Source organism: Cnephaeus nilssonii (assembly GCF_951640355.1).
Source record: "Cnephaeus nilssonii genome assembly, chromosome: X".
Taxonomy (NCBI): domain Eukaryota; kingdom Metazoa; phylum Chordata; class Mammalia; order Chiroptera; family Vespertilionidae; genus Cnephaeus; species Cnephaeus nilssonii.
This window is the reverse complement of record NC_137071.1, coordinates 130,580,892-130,608,748: the sequence shown is the minus strand read 5'-3', so window position 1 is coordinate 130,608,748 and position 27,857 is coordinate 130,580,892. Positions and strand designations below refer to the sequence as shown.

The 27,857-nt window shown below is 47.0% G+C and overlaps 1 protein-coding gene across 1 annotated transcript in view; it reads right to left on the bottom strand.

Annotated features, from left to right (window-relative positions):
- The window catches only part of CASK (calcium/calmodulin dependent serine protein kinase), a 293,487-nt gene extending 266,068 nt beyond the window's left edge, over positions 1–27,419 (bottom strand). Inside the window, 1 exon segment of the mRNA XM_079765497.1 lies at positions 26,650–27,419. Within this exon segment, the coding sequence (XP_079621623.1) occupies positions 26,650–26,708 (59 nt within the window). The 5' untranslated portion in view covers positions 26,709–27,419.
- Positions 27,420–27,857: the final 438 nt, after the last annotated feature.

Genomic DNA, 27,857 nt, shown 5'->3' with positions numbered 1-27,857 from the left:
TTTGCAGCAGCATGGATGGACCTGGAGAGCATTGTGCTAAGCGAAATAAGCCAGTCAGAGAAAGATAAATACCACATGATCTCACTCATTTGTGGAATATAATGAACAACATAAACTGATGAACAAAAATAGAGCCAGAGACAGGGAAGCATTGATCAGACCGTCAAACCTCAGAGGGAAGGCAGGGGAGGGTGGGGGTAAGGGGGAGAGATCAGCCAAAGGACTTGTATGCATGCCTATAGGCCTAATCAATGGACACAGACACCAGGGGGGTGAGGGCATGAGTGGGAGGGAGGTGGGGGGATTAATGGAGGGATGAGGACACATATGTAATACCTTAATCAATAAAGAAATTAAAAATAAAACCCCACTGTATTTTTAGAGGATGGTTGGGAACTACAGAGAAAGCACCTGTGAAACGCGAAGAACGTGGCACGTTATTTGAGGGTGGAAAATCTATCTAGATCTTTCCTTCATGCAGAAAAGCCAAATACATTCCAGATGAATCGGGTAAATGTAAGAAATCCAAACAAAGAGGCAAAGGCAGGCGAGTTTCCACCTACAATCGAAGCAGCGGAACAATGACAGGAATAAGCAAGGGCAGGGCTGACGGATTTTGACGGCGGTGGACGCTCTCCTGACCAACCTCCGTTTAACCCGTGTCCCATCCCCATCGCCCAGCTCCTGTGTAGAACCTAACGGATGCTCAGAGCACGCTGGTTGCGCAGTGCTAACAGGCTACTGTGTGGTACCTGCCATGAAGCTCCATAAATTAAGTTGCCTACTTACCAAGAGTCATGTTTATTCCCAGATCTGTTCCCTTTTTATTTTTAAATATATTTTGTATTGTTGATAGTATTACAGATGTCTCCCATTCCCCCCCATTCATCCCCACTTCAGCCCCGACCCACCCCCAGGTCTTCACTACCCTGTTGCCATGGGCTCTGCATATAAGTATGTACGTTCTTTGGTTGGTCTCTCTCTTCTCGTCCCCCCAACCCCACATCGAGGTGTGTCAGTCTGTTCCATGCCTCCCTGTTTTGGGTCTTATTTGTTGGTCTATTCATTGTGTTCATTACATTCCACAAATAAGTTAGATCACATGATATTTGTTTTTCTCTGATTGGCTTATTTCACTTAGCATAATGCTCTCCAGGTCCCTCCATGCTGTCTCAAAGGATAAGAGACCCTTCTTTTTGACAGCTTCATAGTATTCCATGGTCTAAATGTACCACAGCTGTTTTATCCACTCGTCTACTGATGGGCACTTGGGCTGTTTCCAGATCTTAGCTATGGTAAATAATGCTGCTATGAACATAGGGGTGCATATATTCTTTCTGATTGTTTTTTTTTTGCGGGGGGGGGGGGGCGGGGAGAGATAGGATATATTCCCAGAAGTGGGAATGCTGGCTCTAATAAAAGTTCCATTTTTAGTTTTCTGAGGAACCTCCATACTGTTCTCCACAGTGGCCGCACCAGTCTGCATTCCCACCAGCAGTGCACGAGGGTTCCTTTTTCTCCGCATCCTTGCCAGCGATTTGTTCCCTTTTATGTTAGTTGTGCACCTGTTACTGTAATTCTTAATTATAGGTTAAATCAGTTGAATGGGAGTATAAAAGAGAGGAACTGGCTGGAAAGACCACATAAAGTGATGCTGCATTAAATGTGGGTGTCAAACCTGTAAAAACTAGGGGGACCTGTAGGATACCTGAAAGATTCTTCATCGATTACAGCTCACTGAGGTATCACTCCACTTTAAAGAAACCCAAACTGAAAATCACTGATGATGCATTCTGAATGAGATATAAAAAGAACTATATAGTAGATTTCTAATCAATTAAGATTCATATTCAAAGAAAAGGGCAGCCCAATATAAAAGGCTTCGTGACTTAAGGTGTATTCTGCGGAAACTTTAATGTTGAAGATACACAGGTAACCTTTTTCAAGATAACCACTTCCTGTTAAACGGACCAGCTATGAGATCTAATCACACCCAATAAAGGGGCTTCTGTATGATTTTTAGTTTCCACATATCCACTCATCTATAATAATCCTATATAATAACAGGCTAATATGCAAATCGACTGAACAGTGGAACGACCGGTCACTATGACGTGCACTGACCACCGGGGGGCAGACGTTCAATGCCGGAGCTGCCCCCTGGTGGTCAGTGTGCTCCCACAGGGGGAGTGCCACTCAGCCAGAAGCCAGGCGAGCACAGCGGTGGTGGCGGGAGCCTCTCCCTCCTCCGTGGCAGCACTAAGTCGTCAGTTGGACATCCCCCGAGGGGTCCCAGACTGCAAGAGGGCACAGGCCTGGCTGAGGCACCCCCCATATTGAATGCATGAATTTCATGCACCGGACCTCTAGTCTATAATAATAAAAGCATAATATGCTAATTAGACCAGACAGCCAAATGACCATCCGATGTCCTTCCGGATGTCCTTCTGGATGAAGTAGGGGCTGTGAGGGCCAAGCCCCTTGCACGAATTTCGTGTATCAGGCCTCTAGTCAGGAAAATAAAAAAGTGAATGTGAAAAGCATTTGAAAGACAATAGCAGGCTAATATGTTTGATATATAAAGTTGACATAAATAAATTAGCAAGTCCCTAACCGGTTTGGCTCAGTGGATAGAATGTCGGCCTGCGGACTGAAGGGTCCTGGGTTTGATTCCGGTCAAGGGCATGTACCTTGGTTGCGGGCACATCCCCAGTGGGGGGTGTGCAGGAGGCAGCTGATTGATGTTTCTCATCGATGTTTCTAACTCTCTATCCCTCTCGCTTCCTCTCTGTAAAAAATCAATAAAATATATATTTTTAAAATAAAATAAAATAAAAAATAAATTAGCAAGAAAAAGGCTAGGCAACAATAGGAAAATAGAGGAAACACGAAATGGCCAATTTACAGAAGGAATACAAAAAATTAAACATGAGGAAAATGAGTAGTTCCACTGGTCGTTAAAGAGACACAAAGTAGTTCAACGAGATAACGTGTTTTGCCCAGCAGGTTAACGATGCCTAAGCAATCAGCATGTTCAGTGTTACCACATGCACAGTGCGCGGGGGGAACATCATTTGCCGCTGAAAGAAGACATGCTGGGAGAACCTTTGAGAGAACTGTCTGGCAGCCTGTGCCAAGACGCGTAAACGTTTCTATCCTCTCTGACAAGGCAGCCCCATTTCGGGAATGCCATTCTTAGAGAACAATCTGAAATCTGGATAAAGCTTTGGCAGTAAGACACTCCTCAAAGTGTTATTCATAATTTGAAATTAGGGGAAAATATCTTTATTCAACATAAATGATTTTGTCAGGCACTGAACATGAAGTAGTAAGCAAGCAGTTGCAACCCTCGGAGTTTTAGAGCCTGTTGGGAAAAGGAGATAATTAAACAAGTAATTATCTGAGGTCCAGCAACAGGGGCATTATCAAATAACTGATGATATACAGCCATCAAAGAGATGAGGAGTTACTTACACCAAATGAAAAGCCATCAAACTATAAAGGCGTATAAAAAAAAATACAGTGAAGCCCGGCCTGCATGGCTCAGTGGTGGAGCATCGACCTATGAACCAGGAGGTCATGGTTCGATTCCCAGTCAGGGCACAGGCCTGGGTTGTGGGCTCGATCCCCAGTGTGGGGCAGTGCAAGGAGGCAGCCAATCCATGATTCTCTCTCATCATTGAGGTTTCCATCTCTCTCTTCCTCTCCATCTCTAAAATCAATAAAAACTTATTTAAAAAAAATACATTGGCCCTAGCTGGTTTGGCTCAGTGGATAGAGCATCGGCCTGCAGACAGAAGGGTCCCGGGCTCAATTCCAGTCAAGGGCACATGCCCGGGTTGCGGGCTCGATCCCCAGTAGGGGGCGTGCAGGAGGCAGCCAATCAATGATTCTCTCTCATCATTGATGTTTTTCTCTCTCTCTCCCTTCCTCTCTGAAATCAATTAAAACATATATATTTTTAAAAATACATTGAAAATCAAAGGTGGGGATAGGACTTCTCATGGGCAGGACAAGCAGGGCCTGTGGCATATTATCTTGAGGCTGCTCCCCTCCCCCCCACGACAAGTCTGTGGCACTGAGCTCTGGGAACACTTGCCATGCAAGGGGGCTGACCCGATTCTGATCTTCAAGGGGAGCCCCAAGCCTGCAGCACTGCTGAGAAAGTAGGGACCACTGGCAGACACACATCATAGCTGCCTCAGCCTGCAGGACTGGTCAGGGGCAAACAGGCCAGGCCAGCCTGTGAATGCGAAAGGCAGACCTGGGGACTGAGACAGCCACAGGGGGCTTAAAGCTCAACCGTATTCCTGGGGTTCTGGAAGGCCGGTACCTGAGAGGCCCTGCATCAGATGCACTGTGGGTAAGGAATCAGGATCAAGGGCACAGGCTAGCTTCCTAACCTATCGGCCAGAAGGACCCCACCCTTTCCCTTGACATTTCTGCACAAAGAAAAGTAAGAGCCAGGCAGCCTTGTGAGTTTCCTGAACTCCGCGTGTGTGGGCTGGGGCACACATCGGAAGTTCATTCATCTCATAACCCTACTCCACTCTGGACATCAGGCAAAGGCGGAGATCAAAGAGCCGCGTCCCTGTCCCTGCCTTCGTGCGGTGGAAGGAGATGTCCAGGAAGTGCTGGGAAATCCACGAAAAGGGGGTGTTTCCAGGGAGGGAGGGGCTTTTGATTCAACAGAGCTGATGGAATCGAATTTATACACCTCCCTCTAGAAACCACGAGAGTGAAGAATTAGAAAATTTATATAAACCGTGGGGGGAGGGGAGAGATGGAAAGAGATGAACTGAAGAATGTATGTGCATGTATGCACAGCCCAGGGAGGCAGACCATAGTGTGGTGAGAAAGCGGCCCCCCGAACTGCTTGACATCATTGTTTCCTTCGTGGACAACCAGCTTTTAACTTGGGGAACGTTAGGGTCACGTACATAGCGCTGTTGGGCTAGCAACCAAGTGGGAGGGCAGGGTGTGTTAGGGGCAGAAATAGAATATTGGGGAGTAGCTATTCTATATAATAAAAGGCTAATATGCAAATCGACCAAACAGCGGAACCACCAGTTGCTATGATGCGCACTGACCACCAGGGGGCAGACGCTCCACGCAGGAGCTGCCTCCTGCTGGTCAGTGCGCTCCCACAGGGGGAACGCCGCTCAGCCAGAAGCCCTGAGCGGGGCTCATGGCTGGCAAGCGCAGGGGTGGTGGCGGGAGCCTCGCCCACCTCCACAGCAGCACTAAAGGATGTCCGACTGCCAGCTTAGGCCCGCTCCCCAGGCCTAAGTTGGACATCCCCCGAGGGCTCCCGGATTGTGAGAAGGTGCAGGCCAGGCTGAGTGACCCCCCCCCCCCAATGCACGAATTTCGTGCACTGGGCCTCTAGTTAGTTATAAGAAATAAAATAAGAAATCTTACCCATGATGGTGCTGTTCTGATGAGAGAAAGCGCATTCTCGCCTGGCTGCGAGCTGGACGCCCTGGGACATGGGAGCTCACATCGGAATGCGGGCCACCCTCCTGTCCCGAGAACTGCCTATCCTGACGGAAAGATTGACAACCTCGTGGCTGAGACAACCTAGTCCTGGAGGCACCTGCTCTTTACCACCCCCAGCCCTTATTGCCTGTGATCTGGTCCAGGGATGCTCAGAGGCACCCACCCTCTGTGACTGCCCACCCCCCCCCAGCCCACATGACTTGTAGTGATTATCCCGTGCCTACTTTCCCATGAAAGAGTGAAGACCAATGGAGAGCATGAAATAGGAGCAGGTAGCCCCTTGTTTAATTCTCATTACATGCCTGTGGTTCCAACTTTCCCATGCAATCTTTGTCCTTCTACCCATATGAGCAGCTGGCTTATGGGGGCTGCAGAGCAGGTTTTTGTGGGTGACCTGCTGCTCCCCCTGCTGCCGGCGGGATGGGAATCAACGCTCATATAGGACTCCACCCTGTCTCTGCCCAATTGGCTCAGGTACTGACAGGCAACGCAGGCGCCTTGGTTATCCGGTTACAGATGGATTGCAAGAAACCCAAACACCATGAAAAGAGGGAAACTATAACAGAAGTGAAGAACCTTTGGAGCAATACAACCTAGGTTAGAAACTTGGCTGTGCCCTCGCGAGCTATGCAAATCTCTTCAACTCAGTAAGGCGTCAATTAATTCATTTGTAAAATTCGAGAGTAATAGTACCTACCTCATGGGTTTGTTTGGAGAATGAAAGAAAAAGAATTTTGAGGTCACCCAGTGGAACAGTCAGAAGGCAACAAAGAGTAAAATGATCCAAAAGTAACATTTCTCAAAAGCATAATCACGTTGTCTGTCTTCCATTCTCTCTGCAATTTTTAGACTGTGATGTTTCCTTTCTTTTTCTTTTTTGGTCCCAGACTGAGAAACTCAGCTCTCCTCCAGCTCATCACTGTCTAATAGAAGTCTCTGTGCGATGGGCAGGTTCCAAGTCCGCACCATCCACTTTGTAGCCACATGTAGCTATTGACTACTTCAAATGTGGCTGATGCAACCAACTAGCCGAGTTTTTAAAAAGAACATCTTCACTGAGATACAATTCACATACCATAAAGTTCACTCTTTTCAAGACTACGATTCAGTGTGGGTTTTTTTAGTATGGTCACAAATATGTCACTCAATCAGCAAGCATTATCCCATTTCGGATTATTTTAATAATCTCAGAAAGAAACCCCATACCCATTAGCAGTCACTCACCATAGCCAGCAGTCACTCACCATAGCCAGCAGTCCTGGATTGTGAGAGGGATGTCCGACTGCCCAGTGAAATTGGGCCTAAATGGGCAGTCAGACATCCCTCGAGAGGTCCCAGATTGGAGAGGGTGCAGGCTGGGCTGAGGGACACCCCCTCCGTGCATGAATTTCATGCACCGGGCCTCTAGTCTATATCATAAAAGGCCTGTGGTCATGACAACCAAACGAGCAGCAGCTCACACGGCGGGCGGGGCAAGGCGCGAGCTACTAGCGGAGGAAAGCTACAAGCGGTGGCGGTGGAGGACAGGGCACAAGCTACAAGCGGTGATGGGCGGGGCAGCCAGCTGAGACAGGCAGAAGCGGGCTACTCCCGCACAATTTCATGTGCACTGGGCCTCTAGTTTCCTATAAATGGAATCATACAATATGTGCTCTTTTGTGTCTGGCTCCTTTCACTTAGCGTAATGCTTCGGAGGTTCATCCTTGTGGTAGCGTGTATCAATGCCTCATTTCTCTTATGGCTGAATATTCTACTGTGTACAATACAACTACCACATTTTGTTTATCCATTCACCAGTCAATGGACATCTGGGTGGTTCCCACCTTTTGGCTATCATGAAGAATGCTATGAACACTGATATACAAGTGTGTGTGTGAATATGTTTTCAATTCTCTTGCATATATATCCAGGAGTAGGATTGCTAGGTTGCATGGTAAACAACTTTTGAAGAACTGCAAGAGTGTCTTCTGCCGTGGTTATACCACTTTACATTTCCACCGGCAACACATGAGAGATCCAATATCTGTACTTCCTCGCCAACACTTGTTATTTGCCCATCTTTTTTATTATAGCCATCCTGCTGTAGGTGAAGTGGCATCTAATGATTTTGACTTGTATTTCCCTAATGACTAACAATATTGAGCACCTTTTTATATCTTTATTGGCCATTTGTAAATCTTTAGAAAAACATTCATTGAACTTTAAATTTTATTTAATCAGGTGCATGTGGCTAGTGGCTACAGTATTAGGCAGATGGCAGGATTTAGCGTCTGGTTCCCTTACCTTTGTTCAAGGTCAGGTGGGGAAGGGCTACATGAGTGAAGGTCAAACCTGGTTTCATGACTCATCCCAGATACCCCAGGTGGAACCAGGAGTGAGGCAGCAAGAAGAGAGGAAAGGGAAATTGGAGCAACACTTGGAAGGAGGAGGTATTTGCCACAGAGTCTGGCACTTAGGAAGATCTCAAAACTTAACTCTTTTTAAAAAAGACTTTTATTAATTTTTAGAGAGAGAGAAGGACAGAGAGGAAGAGTGAGGGAGAAACATCGATTTCAGAGTGAAACATCAATCAGCTGCCTACTGCACGCCCCCACCAGGGATGGAGCCTGCAACCAACCGTGCCACACTGGTCAGTGCTCAAAACTTACTCATGATGATGAAAACAACTCGCATTTATTAAGCACTTGCAGCATGCCAGGAACTGTGCTTTCTACCCACTGTTTCCTTCTAACAGTCCTAGGAGATAGATTCTACTGTCTCCCATTTTATTTAGTTACTAGAGGCCCAGTGCACACGTGCACTGGGGCGGGGGGGGGGGGGGAGTGTCCCTCAGCCCGGCCTGCACCCTCTTGCAGTCTGGGACCCCTCGGGGGATGTCCGCCTGCTGGCTTGTGGATGGATGGCAGTCAGACATCCCTCTCGCAGTTCAGGGCTCTCGCAGTCAGGGACCCCTCACTCCTTACTGACTGCCTACAGCGGAGGCAGGAGAGGCTCCCGCCACTGCCACTGAGTGCACCAGCCAGCCGTGAGCCCAGCTTCTGGCTGAGTGGCGCTCCCCCTGTGGGAGTGCACTGACCACCAGTGCGTCATAGAGACCGGTCGTTCTGCCATTTGGTCGATTTGCATATTAGGGTTTTATTATATAGGATTTTATTTATCTTTATTGTTGAAAGTATTACAGATGCCCCCTGCTCCTTTTCCCCATTGACCCACCCCCTCCCAGGCCTTCACTGCACTATTTTGTCTGTGTCTTACCCATGGGCTATGCATATCTATATATATAAAAGCCTAAGTGACCATTATAACTGGACAATCGGCTGGTAGCTATGACGTGCACTGACCTTGGCCAGTCAACCTCCCATGGTCCCTCCCCCCGGCCGGCTGGCCTCGATCGGGACTGGGTGAGATGGCCCCAATTGGCCCCGATCGCTGTCCAGGCCGAGGGACCCCACCTGTGCATGAATTCGTGCACCGGGCCTCTAGTATGCATATAAATTCCCTGGTTAATATCTTCCCACCCTCCCCCCTTCCCTGTCTCTGGATCTATTTTGTTCATCAGTTTATTTTGTTCATTAAGTGAGACCATGTGATACTTGCCTTTCTCTGACTGGCTTATTTCACTTAGTTTTCAAATGAGGAAGCAGTTTTAGACAGATCAGGTAAGCAAGTATTAGTAATTTTATTCATTATCAAAATCTCCATTCCATTTTAACCTTAGAAACCTCTTTTTTTCATGTAGTTTAATTATAGCAATGATCTTACAGATCTCAACTAGGGAGGCTAAGTGTTATTCAGGGTCCCACCATTATGTTCAGCATATACTGTACAATTCTGTATCTATTAACCTATCTCAAAGGGACATGATGACAATTAGATGATTTCTGAAGCGGCAAACTATTACCACTATATGAAAATTTGAACTCATTTGTGCATTATGGGCCAGATTTTATCTTTTCTAATGTGTTCAGGTACTTCCTCTTCTTTGAACTGGTTTAACAACTAAATAATGAGCTTGACTACATGCCAGATGCTGTCCTAGGTGTAGAGATACAGCAATGACTAGGACAGCCATGAACCCTGACCCAATGAAGCTTAAAATATGTATTAAAGATGTATTAGATGTATTAAAGATATATTATATATCCTAATAGATAAAAAGCTAGGGGCCGTCACGACCGAAACAACTGGACAGATGACCAAACACAGGCTGTGTGGGGCAACCAGGCCGGCAGGGGGGTTAGTGAGGGACGACCAAACGACTGAATAGCAGGCTGCGTGGACCTCAGGACTGGGCCTAAACCGGCAGTCAGACGTCCCCTGAGGGGTCCCCAATTGGAGAGGGTGCAGGCTGGGCTGAGCCCCCCCCCATGCACGAATTTTGTGCACTGGGCCTCTAGTACACACACACACACACACACACACACACACACACACACACACGGTTTTAAAAATACACAAGCTCCAATAAGTTTATGTCACATGGAGGCCTTGCTGCATAATGAACCTTATCCCTGCAGCATAAGTACCCTTAAACGACACTCTGTGCCTACTAAGGAATTCTGAGTGTGAACATTATTGCCTTTTAAATGGCTCAAAATCTACACATTTGGCAGAACTCATCTACAGCACTTTCTTTTAGGGAAGCAGCACCCAGCTCCCAAGCATGGCCCGCTGCCAAGGCGCCAGGGGCATCAGAGCTGCCCTCCAGCTCCGGGGGCTGTCCCCGCCCCCGTGCACACGGGGGAGGACAGTACAGCCAGAGTTACCAGAGCATTTCTCTCCTCGTGCCTGAAGTGCGACATGATTCCCAGCTTTCATCACCGCCCACCTCTGACCCCTATTTCAGGTAGCTAAAACAGAAATGATGAGGTTGTTCAGCTGATTCGTGTGGGTGGCTATTGTGTTGACTAGGACAATAAGACTGCAGAACATGGCTCTCTTTTATAGAGTTCACATTTTATTCATCGCTATAAATAACAATTTAATTTTAACAACACAGCGTTTCCACACTATATTGTACACAGCAGGGAAGCTCAAATTCTCCTGTAGATGGGCTGCTTTTGGCAACAAACCTAAGTACCCACACTCTGCGGCTGGCCTTTGCCTGACCCTCTCTCACTGTACCTCGCCTCCGCAATGAGTAAGCAGGGCAAAGGCATGCATCAAGGTGCTGGGGAAAGCCTAAATAGAAGATCTACCTCGATCATGTCCAGTTTCAATCTCACTATTTCTTGTGTCTTACCCAGCATCCCCTACCAAAGTATTCAACTGGAACATACGGAAAGAAATCAGGGCCCAAACAAACTCGCCAGTAATATAGCTCATTAACATTTGGCCAAGTCATGTTTCTTAACCAGAAACATCAGTCGTGTACAACCATGGAATCACAGCTGCAAAAACAACACTTTTGCCTGGTCTTGCGAAACGAATGGAGACTGTGAGAGGCCTCCCTCCCCCGCTCCCCCCCCCCCCCACTTTCTTCAGTGGTGTGAGTAGAAAGATTCCAAGTGCATCAATGAGGACAATGTCAAAATTCAGTTCTTGTATTTTATATGACACTGGCCACTGGTCACCTTGACTGAAAGTCAAGTACAAAAGAATATCAAGAGGACATTATGATATTCCAACTAAGGATAGATAGACATGGTGATTCTTGATTATGGGAAGGCAAACAAAAACTTGTCCAGTAAACATTCTAAGATTACCCACAATATTTGGTATCTATGTGCTCACAAACACTGTTGTGAAGTACAGTGGCTTCAGCATTCCAGGCCAAGGATAAAAATTTTCCAGATGAAATGGCACCATTTCAATGGCTCGAAGTACAGCAAACAGTTCCCATGAATTCCTAACCTTAGCAGTCCCAAGGTGGGCTTTCTGTTGTGGAAGTAAAAAGGCAGCAAGAATCGGGAGACATGAAGACTATCTATATATATATAAAAGCCTAATATGCAAAGTGTCCCCTCGGGAGTTTGACCAACCAGGAGTCCAATCGCTCACTATGACATGCGCTGACCACCTGGGGGCAGCGTGGAATGAAGGAAGGACCCGGCCAGGGGCCAGCAGCCAGCAGCCACTAGGGACCCTAACTGTGCACGAATTTCGTGCACTGGGCCTCTAGTAATAGATAATTAAGTTATGCCACTCTGTAGTACAGAACAACCAAGGGCACCCCAGTGCTGAATTAGTGAGAAAATGTCGCAGAATTGATAAACAGGCTATCACTATTGCCAAATAGAAGGAAAGGGCACAGTAGTTTATTCTTCTTATTCACAAGTTTCTAATCATCAAGTAATAGTTTGATATCAGGGAGCGGAGTCTGTAGAAATTAGAGTCAAATGGAAAGACAAAATGAGGTGTTTACCTATAGATTTCATTCGAGCCAGGATCAGAAAACTTTTTTGTAAAGAAATTGAAACATCAAACTTTTTGTGGAAAGGGCCAGAAAGTAAATATTTTAGGCTTTGTGGGCCATATGGCCTCTGCTGAAACTACTCGGCTCTGCCCTTGTAGTATAGAAGCACCCATCGACAATATTTAAACAAACCCATCGACAATATTTAAACAAATGAGAGTGGCTGCATGCCCACACACTTCACTGACAAAAACAGACAGTGGACCGATTTGGCTCATGGGCCATAACTTCACTAAGGCCTGAGCTAGAGTTCTAAGTCAGTGGCCCATCTCAACACCTGCTCTGCGACACTGTTTTGCGACACTGTTTTACGACACTGCTTTACGGCACATGGAATTACAAATCTGTGGTCTTTTGTGGCTGTTTTTTTTCTCTAAGCACGTCTTCAGAGGTTCATTCATGTTGTAGGTGTGTCAGTACTTCATACTTTTTTAAGACCCAATAAATACTCCATTGGAGAGCTGTTAAAATAGAGATTTCGGGGTCCCATCCTCAGAGCTTTTGATCTGTAGGGTTGGGGTAGGACCCCAATAATCTGTATTCCTAACAAGTTCCCAGGTGATGCTGCCACTGGTCAGAATGAGGTCTATACTTTGAGAGCCACGGCTCTAGACCTTACTACTAAACAGAAAGGTCAACATTTTAAGTAGCTGCCAAATTTTGGCAACAAAAATTTATTACTTTGTAGTAAGTTCCAAACTTCAAAGCTCAAATAAAATGAAATAAGTGAAAGCAAAGCAATGGGAAACATACTGGTTGGGGTATTTTTCTTTGTTTTGACTTCAGTGTAAACACTGTCCCTTTAGTAAAATGCACACAATTCATCCGAATCTCTTTATTCAACATTTTCACCTAACATGTTCTAAGTCCTACAAAGACTTGAGAATATTAAGTGCTAGAAATCAAACAAGAAAATAAAATCAGTTTTAAACACAAAAGTAAATGATTCTTGCAATATCAAAGAAAATTCAACAAAACCCATTTCTAACAAGAAGTGTCTGATTTTGATAAAATCAAAATAACAATATAGATAAGGTAGTTTAAGCCTTTTGAAGAATTGTGTCATTTTATGTTTGTAAGAATCCAATGAGTTAGATAATTTAGCCTTTACTATCCTTCTTTTACAAGATGAAAAAACTGAGGAAAACTAAGTAGTGATCTGTCACAACTATTTAATTTTTTTCCTTAAAATACTACTTTTCCTAGTTTTTTTTATTTTATTTGAGTGGCTTCATATTTTGTCTAGTATGAATAAAGTTGTACATATATTCTTTTGTGTGGGCATATTTTATTTCTTTTGGGTGTATACATAGGAGTGGAAATTGCTGGGTCATATGGTAAGTGTATGTTTATCAAATCTAACCTATACATATCTTTTTCACGGCTATGTCTATGAATGCATCTTCATGGGGAAAAATATTCTAAGATCTTCAAGTCCATATTCATAACTGTGCGCCTAATTCTTCTTCTTTTAATCCTCACCCGAGGATATTTTTCCATTGATTTTTAGGGGGAGTGGAAGAGAGAGGGAAAGACCGAGAAAAACATCGATGTTTATTCTATAGGATATACACTGAGTGGCCAGATTATTATGCGTTCAGAGATCATCATCATCTGGCCACTCTGTGTAGGTAATAGTTTCCGTGGGCGGTCTTCGGATTCCTTTTACTGTCTTCTGAAGCCAACCTGGGAAGAATTTTCATCGAAGTGGTCTGAATAGATTCCAACATTATCACTTTCCCTCCATGGCAATGGAATGTGATCTAGCAGATGAAATGCTGTTCTGTAAATGTAGGTAATTTAGATTCAGTGCCCAATCCTATCACAGACTCTAAATTTAAGATCTTTCTACCTCATTTTTTTCTTAATCCTCTCCTGAGGATACTTTTTTATTGGTTTGAGAGAGAGATGAGGGGATTTTAGAGAAAGAGGAACATCGATGGGACAAAGAAACGTTGATCCCTTGCCTCCCATACCTGAACCCACAACCGAGGCATGTGCCCTGACTGGGAATTGAACCCACAACCTTTGGTGGATGGGATGATGCTCCAAATGAGCCACCCAACCAGGGTCCTTTTCCACCTTATTTTGCTTGCTGTTAAGATGTGAACATAAAAAATTGGGGGGAAATTACATAAAAGAACACCATAATATTCATAAATCCTGTACACGGCTGTCTCCTAAATCTATATTCTGTGATTTTCCTTGTCTCAGTTTGAAATTTCACATTTTGAACAAGTAATTCATTTGTTGTATGCCCAAATGCAAAGATAAAGTGTGATGCAAAATTCCCTCTTTTAACATAATTATAATTTAGAAAAGTCTTTTTTCTTTTTTATTGACTTCACTGGGATGACACAAATTATGAAATCTAGAACCTCCAATAATACTTTTTCCTATGTACATAAGCAATGACAATTTTTAAAGAGCCACAAAGCACTCTAAATAGTCTATGTCTACGACCACAAAACATATTGAGTAAAATGGATGTCAAACATAAAATGAAATTTGAAGAAGTTTTATTTACCTAATATAGAAGGCTGGTGCACAAAATTCGTGCACTCGGGGGAGGGGGTCCCCCAGCCCGGCCTGTGCCCTCTTACAGTCCGGGAGCCCTTGGGAAATGTCCTAAGCTATCAGTTGGACATCCTTAGCGCTGCTGTGGAGGCAGGAGAGGCTCCCGCCACCACCGTTGCACTAGTCAGCTGCAAGCCCGGCTTCTGGCTGAGCGGTACACCCCCTGGTGGTCAGTGCACATCATAGCGACCAGTCGTTCCGCTGTTTGGTCAATTTGCATATTAGCCTTTTATTATATAGGATCTCACACACACACACACACACACACACACACACACACACACACGGCCCCTAATCCTCTATCAAGGGCTCTTGAAGTCATAAGATAGACATGGATGGCACATCACAACTTTCCAATTAGGGATAGAGATTTAGTTGCTGATTTCCCACCTAACTTTATTAAAGGCAACACTTAAAATAATAGTCCATGTCTGATAATTTCTAGTACGTTCTCAGCTCTACTTTCATCCATTCTACAGGCAATACGCTAGAATGAAGGAAATCATTTTTTTCAGGAACTCTCCATTCATACTGCCTCCAGTCAACTTGGAAGAATTTTGATGGTTTTCTTCCTTTTAACCTAGGATCAAAAAGAGAATCCAAAAGCAGGTTTAAAAAAAAAAAAAAAAGAACGAAAAATATTAAATGTGTAGCATTTCCCCATTTAACAGTGAAAACAGTTCAGTGGACCCGTCTCAATATGTTTACATTTTGCAGAAACCTCAAAGAACATCCCAACCTTGAGGGTAAACAATCAGCTCCAGTTTCAGTTTTCATCTACAAGATCAGCAAACTATATCCAAGGGCCAGATCCAGCGTGCCACCTCCTTTTGTAAATAAAGTTTTACTGGGACACGGCCACTCTCGCTTTTCTCACCTGCTACAAAGGCAGAGTTGAATAGCTGTGACAGGCGCCCTATGGCCCACACAACCCTCAAATGTTTACTGTCTGTCAGCTTACGGATAGTTTGCCAACTCTTTGTCTAAAATACCCCAAATTGTTGAAAATCACTACAAAAAGGGCATGAGATAAAAGGTGGGCCAACAACTCGTAACTTTGCTTTAGTTTATGTCCCATGTATGTGTTGAACAAACTCTACAGGCAAACTCTGCTGGTACTCACCTGACTAAAAGCACTCACACCCTCATACACAGTCCAGGATTCCTCACAAAGTTACAATTTGACCAAGCAATTCTACTCCGAGGTATATACCCAGGAGAAAAACGTATGTCCACACAAAAAACTTGTATTCATTGCCCTAACCGGTGTGGCTCAGTGGATAGAGCATCAATCAGCCTGCAGACTCAAGGGTCCCAGGTTCGATTCCGGTCAAGGGCATGTACCTTGGTTGCGGGCACATCCCCAGTGGGGAGTGTGCAGGAGGCAGCTAATTGATGTTTCTCTCTCATCGATGTTTCTAACTCTCTATCCCTCTCCCTTCCTCTCTGTAAAAAAATCAATAAAATATATTTAAAAACAAAATTTGTACATGAATGTCCAGAGCAGGATTATTTAGGATAGGCCAAAGTTGAAAACCACTCAAATGGCCCACCAACTTATCAACAAATGTGACAGACCCACACAATGGAGTATTTATTGGGTCTTTAAAAAGTATGAAGTACTGACACACCTACAACATGAATGAGCCTCTGAAGAGAAAAAAAACAGCCACAAAAGACCACAGATTTATAATTCCATTATAATTCCATGTGCCGTAAAGCAGTGTCGTAAAACAGTGCCGCAGAGCAGGTGTTGAGATGGGCCACATATACTCCCAGGTGTGAATCCCCATGCTGCCACTTATTATTGCCACTTCCCCAGGGTAAGTTATTCATCTCCCCTTTCCTCAGTTTTCTCATCTGCAAAATGGGGAGGGGTGACTGCCTAAAAAGGAAGGGCTGTGGCCCAGGTTAAGTTAGAAAAATATAAAAATGTTAACACCTTGTCCAACATATAATGAACACCAAAGCCATAGAATTTCAGAACCAAAAAGGAAAAAAAAAATCAAAGCATTCCTTTTTCTAAATGAGGAAACAGGCTTCAAAACATTAAGTGAGTTACTCAAGAAGACCAACAAATCATTTCAGCCTCAGATCCTCTGCAAAGATTTCCCCAACTTCCTTCTAACGAGGTGACCACAGTTTATGGGCCACTCACTTAACACACTCCTTCAACACCTCCCGGGTACTTACCATGTGTCAGGAACAGTTATGTTGAAGAGACTAGGTGACCAATCAGATATGGCCCTGGCCGTAACAGGACTTAAGGTCTAGTTTCATTAGATATGAACTATTTGTCAACTTCTCCCACTGACAGAGACATTCTTGAGGCTAGATAACAAGTATTTGGTGAATAAGACTATTAATAGCAATTAAAAAACAACCACCTTTAGGCATTTTATATAGACCATGTTATATTCAATTCTCACAACACCCCTTCAAGATATACACTGAGTGGGCCAGATGATGATGATCTCTGAATGCATAATAATCTGGCCACTTAGTGTATATCCTATAGAATAAAAGGCTAATATGCAAATTGTCCCCTCGACCGAGAGTTCAACCAGCAGGCAGGCCGACCAATCGCCCATGTCCCCTCCCCCTGGCCAGGCTGGCCAGACACCACCCATGCCCGAATTCATGTACCGGGCCTCTAATACACAAATTCATGCACCGGGCCTCCAATATATATATTAAGTGGCCAGATTATTATGCATTCAGAGATCATCATAATCTGGCCACTCAGTGTATACTATCACCCTCATTTTACAGATAAAGAAACAGGCTCAGGGAGGTTAAGCAACTTGCCTAGGGCCACACAGCTAGCAATGGGTGCATAAATGAACAAATGCATAACACCACCACCAATGTCATGCATGGGCTAGAAGGGAATGTTTATTTCACCATAGCATTTATGGAACAGAGCCTGTGTTTTAAGTGCTGGGAAAGTGCACATTGGGAAATTGTTGAAACTCAGCTACAGAGCTGCCAAAAGTGATTTGAGTATCTCAGAGACATCCTAGAAATAAAAAAGACTCATGTCGCGCCTTACAATTACCGATCCATGCAAATGGCCCGTGAAAGGAGCTACCATTCTTTCAATAAATAAGGAGAAAATGGCCACGCTGTGCCCAAAGGTTACCAGGTCGCATCGCAGGGGGCTGACTTACAAGCTACAAAGCAATGCTGACCGATATGTTTGGGGGAAGCACAAACCAAGGACAAGCAGAAGGGCCCCAAATCTATGAAGTTTCCTAAAAACACAAAGTCGATTCTAGAAACCATAGTGGTATAACGGTAATCTGCACATCATAGCAGGGCTAGAGACCTCTGCAAGTGAGGAACATTGAGTGTTTTTAAAAAAAAAACATTAAGTCTGCATATGGTTAAAGGGTAATACTTTCTTTTTTCTTTTTTAAAAATATATTTCATTGATTTTTTACAGAGAGGAAGGGAGAGGGATAGAGAGTTAGAAACATCGATGAGAGAGAAACATCCATCAGCTGCCTCCTGCACACCCCCCACTGGGGATGTGCCCGCAACCAAGGTACATGCCCTTGGCCGGAATCGAACCCGGGACCCTTCAGTCCGCAGGCCGACGCTCTATCCACTGAGCCACACCAGTTTCGGCAAAGGGTAATACTTGCATCCTATACTCTAAACTCGGGGTTAAAATTAAAAGCCTGATCCAGACTCAACAGAATCGATATTTGCAATTATTAAACTACCCCAAAAGAGGGGGAGGGGGGGCAATCATCACTCCTACCTGCCAAAGATTCAAATATTCAGAGCGGAATACGTGTATGAAAAGAAAGAAAAAAGACTGAACAGAGACCGGGCAAAGCCCAGGAAGAGAACAGAAGATCTGAAATGAAATAATATGCGCTCAGATGTTCAAAACTGGCTTAGGTGCAATAAAGCAATAAACTCTGATTGTGAACGGATGGGAACATATCCATGCCCACAAAGCCAGTGCACCAGTGTCCTTGGGGGGAGGGGGGAGGTGAAAGGGGAAGAGAGTACTCCACTTATTCAACGGGGACCCACAACCCTGAGGCAAGAACTCTGTCCCCTATGGGGGGGGGGGGGGAGAGAAAATAACCAGGTTTGACAAATACCAAGAATTTAAAGCGTCTAAAACGTTCTTTGTCATATCATTAAAGGTTTCCACTTCATTGAAATTAGATGTTTAAAACAAAAAGAAAGAGTCCTAACCGGTGTGGCTCAGTGGATAGAGCGTCGGCCTTCGGACTGAAGGGTCCCAGGTTCGATTCCGGTCAAGGGCATGTACCTTGGTTGCGGGCACATCCCCAGTAGGAGGTGTGCAGGAGGCAGCTGATCGATGTCTCTCTCTCATCCATGTTTCTAACTCTCTATCCTTCTCCCTTCCTCTCTGTAAAAAATCAATAAAATATATTTTTTTAAAAAAGAAAGAAAGAAAAAAAGAAAGTTATGCACCAAGCTCTGGAATCATAAAAACCTCATCTTAGGAAAACCAAATGGTTTTACCTAAAAGTCAGCCATGACAATGTGCAAAACACAATTGAGGTGAAGAAAATAATCTTTTTTTAAACCTGAGATATGGTGGTGTGGAGACAGTATATTCCCAACATCCACAGAAATGAAGCCAGATCGTTGCTTTTCAGTCACACCATGAACTGCATATTAAATATTACATGTATCTTGATAGACAAGCCTTTTCTTGGTCTTCACACAGGGTGTGCCTGCATTTTACATGACTGCTCCTCCCCACTTTCTTTTAAAAATATATATATATTTTATTGATTTTTTACAGAGAGGAAGGGAGAGGGACAGAGAGCCAGAAACATCATAAGAGAGAAACATCGATCAGCTGCCTCCTGCACACCCCCCACTGGGGATGTGCCCACAACCAAGGTACATGCCCTTGACCGGAATTGAACCTGGGACCCTTGAGTCCGCAGGCCGACGCTCTACCCACTGAGCCATACCGGTTAGGGCCACCTCCCCACTTTCTGTGATGCTGAGCTATCTTGCTTCTTCTAACTCTGTGAGTTATACTCCAACCCACAACCCCCCAGCTCAGTCAGCCCCAAGAACTCATTCCCTCATAGCTCCACTTGGAGACAGGCATGCGCTCAATTCAAAGTCAGGGTTCGATTCCCGGTCGGTCAGGGCACATGCCCAGGTTGCGGGCTCCATCCTCATTTGGGGGCGTGCAGGAGGCAGCCAATCAATGATTCTCTCCCTCTCCCTTTCCCTTCCTCTCTGAAATCAATACAAATATATTTTCAAATAAAAATTTAAACAAGTACCAGTCCACACCATGGAATGCTGGGCAGCAGTTTAAGAGGAGGGAGAGTTAGATATATAGATGGCTATGGAAATATCATCAAATATACTATTTTTCAATCGAAAATGAGTACTTTAGCAGAGTGTACAAATACGACCCCATTCTATTTTTAAAACAATCCTTACAAAGGTATACACGAAGGGGACAATGCTCACCTCTGAGAATGGGACTACAGATGGTGGGAGAATAGAGACTTGCCTTTACCTGTGTATCATCTATAATTTTAAGTCATTTTTATAATTTATTCCATACAAACGAGCTAATTGATCAAGAGAAAGTAATAGGAACAGAGTCCAATCGCTTTAGAAATGAAATCTTCCTGGAATAGCAAGCCAGCTGCTTCCCATGCTGACCTGGGCTCTCTGAGCAATCATACTGCAGGACCCGATGGCCATCAGCTCATTACATTTTCCTCAGTTGAAAGAGGGGAGACCAAGAGACTGGGGGGCCCAGGCGGGAATGAATGGAGAGCAGGTCTTACGGCACCTTGAACCTGGAGCAGAACCCCAGAGCCACTGGTGCGGGTTTTGGAGGCTGCACTGCCAGTTGCGGCTAAATGAGAAAACCCAGCCCTGGCCGGTGTTGCTCAGTGGATAGAGCATCAGCCTGTGGACTGAAGGGTCCCGGGTTCGATTCCGGCCAAGGGCATGTACCTTGGTTGCGGGCACATCCCCAGTGGGGGGTGTGTAGGAGGCAGCTGATCGATGTTTCTCTCTCATCGGTGTTTCTAGCTCTCTATCCCTCTCCCTTCCTCTCTGTAAAAAAATCAATAAAATATATTTAAATAATAATAATAATAATAATAATAAAGAAAACCCAAACGTGAGCTGCCCAGGCCATCAGCCTGCGGGCTGGGGCCGGGTCCCAGCTCTGCAGCCGCAACCCAGTCGCTTGATTATGTAGGTGTGTGGGGCGGCCCGCAGCTGGGATGCTTCCGACCCCGCAGATGTGGCTGAGTCCATGGCTTCAGAGCCCGAGAGAGCCATTTGGGTGTTTTTATAGCAGGATATTGGAAGAACTACCCCGCCCCATTCCCAACAAACACCCACCTCCGAAACCTCCTAGCTTCTGGTCTGGCAAGTTAGGACTAATTCCCACACTCTTCCACAGGCAGGGGAATTGGAAGGACAAACTCGGATTATGAAAGGGGTAGAGAAAGTTCCCGAACAAATGATATCTGGGATGAATGGCCACGATTCTATATTGCCGCTGCTCAACAATGCAGAGGCTCACTAGTTGGGAGACAGGGGCTGTATGTCTTTAAAGAGAAAGGCCAAAAGAAAAAAGGAATTGATGAAACAATGAACAGGAGTATGGAGCCTCTACTGAAGAGGTAAGAAATTTAACTAGAAAATGGAACAACTAAAATTTGCAGGAAATCATCTCTGAAGACATGTGCCTCGCTTTAGGGAAACCCAACGCAGAGGAAAGAAACGGATTTTAGAACCAGTTGGCATTGCATGTCATCTTGGGCAAGTTAATCACACATCTCTGAATCTCAGGGTTTTTTTTCTATAAAACGGGTACAAGTAGAGGACAGAATACATGTAACATACCTAACATGAGAAGGCATACACGCCAATTCCCCTTATGAAACAGGCATGGTTATAAAGATGTTTTTCTTCTAAACAATCTGATGTCAAAGTTCCTTTGAACGGAGCTTCTGCCACATCTAAAATGTGAAAAACAATTGCGAAAATGCGCTAATTCAAGGACAATCTCCAACAGGAAGGTATACTTGCTTCTTTAATTTCTTGGGTAGAGCTACCACTGGAGGTGGCAAAGGAATGCTCAATTTAAAGAAAATATCCAGGAAACAACTTAAGTTTGCCAGGCGACAGTGTTGCAGATACCGGGGGAAATGGAGGAGAGTGAACTGCATATGTCAAGGGCGTAGAAGTATGTCCCAGTCATGGAAGGAAAGGAGTTACAGTAAGTTTCTATGAAGATAACCTGTAAACCACACTCCCAGAAACCCCGCGGCCTCAGGCAGTCTGGAAAAAGCAGACCCGATGAGACTCAGAGGAAGATGTGCAGATGCAGAAAACAAACTGAGTAGCTCAGTTCCATCCCAAATGGTCCCGGACTCACCCTCCATCACCAGGATCAGCACTGCTTCGGGATTTCCCATGAGGCCTGCTGTGTGTAGGGACCCACCCTAAGTGTAACAGGACTGGACAATGGCTAGTTGTCTCAGGCTCACACTGGACCTTTCCCTAACATTAAAAACTAGTTCACTCACAATGTCTAAGTAAGGTGTCCAGGGAAGATGTTCCAATGTAATGCAATATCCCCCCATTGTCATGGTAATAGAAAACCAAATGAGTGGGCCAATCAATATATGTGAAAGCCTTAGTCATTAGTACAAATAGTAAAGCTGAATTTTTCTCTAAGCTAAATTACATATTATTAAACCAGTATTTACATCAAGGCTGCATTTAACTCAATTCTCTGGTAAATAGCATTATTGGAACCACAAGTATGGACTTTAAAGTCTGTGCCCCCCCCCAAAAAAAATGTATATACACTTTAACAGCTGATAGCTCAATTTTGAAAAGGAAATATATTTTAATAAACACTGCCTTTATAATTATTCCAAGTGCACGTAGACATTTTTGGGGACACCCTTATATAAGTATAAGCGACTTAACCATACTCGAGTGTATGCGCAAACACAATCCATACTAAATCGATAACTTTCTTAATAGGAAATGGAGGCATTCTAGTGGCTAGCCAGCATCAACGGTTCTAGAAGCAATCCTTGCCCCGCGTTGTCCCAAACATCCATCACCATGCTATCATCAGATGAGTGTCATGAATCTGTGTGAATCTTGAAAGACCAAGGAAATAAATCAAGGCCAAACACAGGCTGAAACAAAATCCACGTTTTCCTCTTTGGGCTTCAATACACCCCCCCCCAAAAAAAACCACACACACACACACAAAAACACACACACGTTCATTCTACATTTTAAAAGCCAGACCCAAACTATTCCATCCACAAAAGAATGCCTGTCAATTGTAGGCGCTCATTAGAATCATTTAGAGAGCTTTACAGAATTATCAGCGACCAGGCCCCGTTCCCGGCGGTCCTGATTTCATTGCTCTGACACAGGGACCTGGCAATCGATCTGGCTAAGAAGCTCCCCTGGGGATTCTCACCCGCAGCCAGGTGGAAGGCCATCCCTTTAAACCAGTACAGCCTTTTCACACAATAACTGCTCGGAGGCTGACAGATAGGCGTTGGGCCTTTTAATGAGATTTTATGAAAACGACTCAATTCATTCCAGAGCTAATGAAGGCCGGTTACCTTGCAGGCCCCGGGGTAAGTGATGGAGAGAGACAGGTCCCTGCCCTCAGGAAGCGCCCTGCTAACTAGGGAGAGAGAGCCATAAATAAGTAACGGTAATGAAATATGATGAGCACTCTGGAGGTGTAAGCAAATCCAGCATGTCATCCCGAGGCCCGGGCGTGCTGCAGGGATCCCATTGGACCACGTGTCCCCCCAAAGCAGGGAAGTCAGAAGGTGCAGGTTACTGAATCCACGGGCACGTGTTCAGCCCACGCGAGGTGAAGACGGTGTGCAACCTGCTATTCTCTTTCCCGGAAACTGCTGGCCTAGGAAGGCGGTCATTTCTCTGTTTTTATCTGGATGCATCATCTTCCCATTTCCTTCCCGGAATATTACCGATGGCATACCTGCCTGTGAAACTGGAAATCCGCAAAAGGTAAAGTAGATGGCCAGGAAAAGCATTGGCCAATGACCATATTTGCATAACACCTTTCCTTTCTGGTCATTTGCTAAGACGAAGTTCTGGGGTTATACTAAGGCCCCATTGTTGGGGATGTGTTTCAGTTGCTTCAAAGATGTTACATAGGAAAATGTTATGGAAACTAGAGGCGTTCAAAGGATCCTTTGTAAAACTTTCAAAAATAAGAACCAGGGAAAAATATTTTAAATCTTAAAAAAAAAAAAGAGGTAACATCTTTTCCATATTCATAAGGAATCAGGCACATGATTCCTTTCAAGAGAGCGGGTGAGAGTGGTGAGGTAGGGGAGTGAGTGGGTGGTCAGCTGATCTTGAAAAGTACAATCTAGCATCCCGGTGAAAATTTAAACCTATTAAGACCCGGGGGTCAAAAGCAACTTGTAATACTAATTTGGCAGAAAAGGAAATCACAATGCCAGAGAACTTGGATAGAAAGCAACAAACAGCTTTTCAAGTACAAATGAACATGTTCAAGGCATTTCGGCTTACATCCGAAGTTGAACAAATTCTAAGTTAAAATGTATGCGGTCAAGGTCCCTGCAAGATAATCACTGACCAAGTCAGATTCTGTAGGATCTGAATGAGATTTCACATTCACCGCAGTTAAAGGTAGTCACAGAATACCCGGGACTCTCCCTCCTCAAAATTACCTTGCTCCCTCCTTAGGCAGCTCAGAAGCAACAGAAGAGACGGATTCAGTCCTATCAGAAGTGTTTCCTGAGAATACTCTATCAATTACAAGTCAGCAGAATATTGATTGCGCTAATGTGGTGCTGACCACTTCTTTTCCATATCCAAAGAGCGATATCATCACCCTCCCAGACCTTAAGGAATCAGAACTAGTAACTAACATTGATTTAATGATGACTATATTCCATCATCACAATATAAATAACACTGTAACCTCACAGTTTCCAATTATGACTTGGCTGGCTCATTTAAACCAAATATAACTAAAGATATAACAAACAACATTTACCGCGCCCCCCCCCCCCACACACACACACACACAATCATTTGGGGGCTTTGGGGAAATATCTGATTCACCCTTATTGGTGTTAAGAATGAAGAAACTGAGGGTGTGTGTTTTTTCCATTTGCCTCTCTAGCATTGTGCTATTCGCACAGGGCTACTGAGCACTTTAAACGTGGCCAGTCCAATGGAGAAAGTGAATTTTGAATTTTATTTAGTTTTAATTCATTTAAATTTAAACGTAGAAAGAGGTTGTTGATTCCGTTATTGGAAAACTTTTAGGTATGCTTGGAACCACTTGGGTATGTGAATCTACTTTTGCAAATGCAAATTTTATGACAACTAAATTCAGGTCAAATATTTCCCCTGAAAATGTAGCGTAGAGTCAGGATGGAGATGTGTTGTTAGTGTAAAATACACATTGGGTTTCACATACCGAGTACGAAGGAAAGGCTGTAAAATATCTCGTTAATAATTTCTATCCCGAGGACATGCTGACATGATCCTAGTTCGGCTCTGTGGGGCTCAAGACAATATTTTTATTAAAAGTCACCGCACCTTTTTGTTTATAATCTCCTAAAGGCGGCTTTTAGAACCTGTACACATGGAAACTGACATGTAAAATGACATGCCTGGCTGCCAGTCTCTCTCTCTCTTTTGGACAGCGCGGCTCTAGGGCACTTCTGCCATCCCTTAATCGGGGGCACATCTGGATCTCCTAATCCCCAGGCCGGTCAGGACCAGACAATAGGGCAAGGAGGAACATGTCGCCTGGTGAAGGGAGTCTGAGCAAAGTGTGTAGCAAGCTCTACCCACCATCACCATGTGAGGCAACGCTGTAATACCTCCACACGCAAGGGGGAAAGATGACTTCTCAGCACTTAAACTGGAAGCCAGCACTGCAGACAACTTCAAAGCGAAATGCCAACTGCCCTGAGGTCTCCCTTTGGCTCCCCACTGCAGACCTTCAGCGAGCCAACAAAGCCCCGCTTCCCCAAAGAGGGGGAATATCCCCGTAGTGGCTACCTAGCGATCCCCAAAGCGGCCAACATTGCTCCCCGATCTCATCTGCTCAACTTCGAAAGCCACGGACGACACACACACACACACACACACACACACACACACACACACACGGAACTAGGAAATGAACTTCAGATCGCCAGCGCTTCCCTCCCAGGCAGATTAGCAGGAGGGTGCGCTCGGAAGAGTGTTTGACAAGAATGAAAAGGAAACTATTCAAAACACATTGCAGGAGCGGACAATTAGATGAGGAGCTGCCGATTGAATTCTCCATCGGCACGGTGATTAATCTGATTCCCGGCCTCCCCCTGGTGTAATCACCCGGCCCCCGAGGAGAGGATGAGCGTTCGCCTGTCAGTTCTGCCTGCCAGCCCAGCTCGGGGACTCGAAGCAGCCGGCTCGGCCGCGCTGGCCACCCTCCCGGCGGCGGGGGAGCCCGGAACGCCGATGGAGCCGGCATTGCATAACGAGGCATTCCAAATTCCGATCCCCCCGACTCTGGTCTCCACCAGGTGAGGAATGTGCTCCAACGGAAAGCACCCGGTCTTAAATGACCCCCCCCCCCCCCCGCAATCCGTGCACGGGGCGAGCACAAAGGCATCTAGCTAATATCCCGCACAATAGACACACACCCCACAATTAAAAGCCCCGGTCGTTCTTGCTCCGGCTCTCCGCCCGAGCCCAGGGAATGCAAGCTGCTCTTTCCCTTCACGGTCAAGGTAACAATAACCCCAACTGTTCCCGGGGAGCAGCGACCAGATCGCTTCGGCCACGTCCCCGGGCACCCGGCAGGCAAAACGCAGCCCGCGGCTCGCAGCCGGCTCCACGCCTCGTGGGCTGGCCGTTCCCGGCTCGGTGGCCGCCGAGCGCCGGGCAGCCCCAGCCCCCCCGCCCGGCAGGAGGGCCGGGTCCCGTCTAGAGAGACTCGGGGTGAGCGGGACCGGGGCAGGGGAGGGGCCGGGGGGCAGGGGTCGGGCCCGGCGCGGGTTCGGGTGCGGCCGGCCCCGGGCACCGCGGCCAGGCGTTCTCCCACACTCCCGCTCCCCCGCGCGGAGACTCACTTGCCGATCACCTCGCACAGCTCGTACACGTCCTCGAACAGCACGTCGTCGTCGGCCATGGTCCGGAGGGGACAGTGGCCGCAGCGTGGAGGGCTCCGCAGACGGGGGTGGGGGCGCCAAAGAGCTCAGTGCCCGGCCCCGGGATCGCCTCCTCCCCCTCGGGCCGCGCGAGCCCCTCGGTGCCGCGGACGCCCGAGCGGGGCTGCGAGGCCCGGAGACTGCGGCGCCTTCCTCTGCGGGCGGCCGCCCCGGCGCGGGCGGCGGGGCCGGGGCGCGGGAGCGAGGGCGGCCCGGGCCCGGCGCCGCCCGCCCGCCCGTCCGCTGCTCCTCGCGCTGCTCGGGGCCGCGCTGCCCGGCGTGCGGCTCCTCGGGGACCGCGATCGCCGCCCGTTCCGCCCGCGCGGGCCCGAGGCCGCGAGCGCTCCCCCGGCGAGGCTGGCTCCGGCGCGGCGCGGGGCGGCTCTGCCGACAGGGGGGGCCGCGGCGGGACCGCGGAGCGACGATCGCCGCTCGGGGAGGTGGCGGCGGCAGATCCGCGCCGGGGACCAGGAGGCGGCGGCAGAGACGCTCCCTCCTCCGCCTCCTCCCGCCGCCGCCGCCCGCCGGGGAGTGGGAGGGAGGGGGCTGCGCGGGACTGGCTGGCCGTGCGGGCGGGAGCCGCGGCCGCCGCCTTCGGCTCCTCCTCCTCCTCCGCCCGGGCCGCCGACCAGCTCGCCGGCCTCGCGCACCCGCCTCGCGCACACACGCCCGCCTCCCGCTCCGGCCGCGCGGCCTCGGGCCCCGCACGCCCCGCCCCCTCCCGCCCGTCGGGCGGCGCGGGCCCCGGGAAAGGGGGCCGGGGCTGAGCGGCGCATGCGCGCGCCGCCCGACACGTCACGGCGATCGGGCGGGCGCCGGGGAGCGGGGCGGGGTGGGGGGCCGGCCCTCGGTGCGCGCGGGCGGCCGCGGCCGAGGTGGGGGCGGGTCGGGGTCGTCACCTCCGCCCCCTCCCCCCCCCCCCCCCGAGCCGAGCCGCGCGCGGGGCCGGGGACAAAAGGGCCGCGACCCAGCGCACGTGCGGGGCGATCCGCAGCGGGAGGCTCGGCGCCCCGGCCGCACCCACCCCTCCCTTTGTCCCCCCCGCCGGCCGGCCTCTCCCAGGTTGGGCTGGGAACGAGCCCCCATGAATGGGCCGGCTGGGAGAAAGGGGTCCAGGCTGTCGCTCCAGA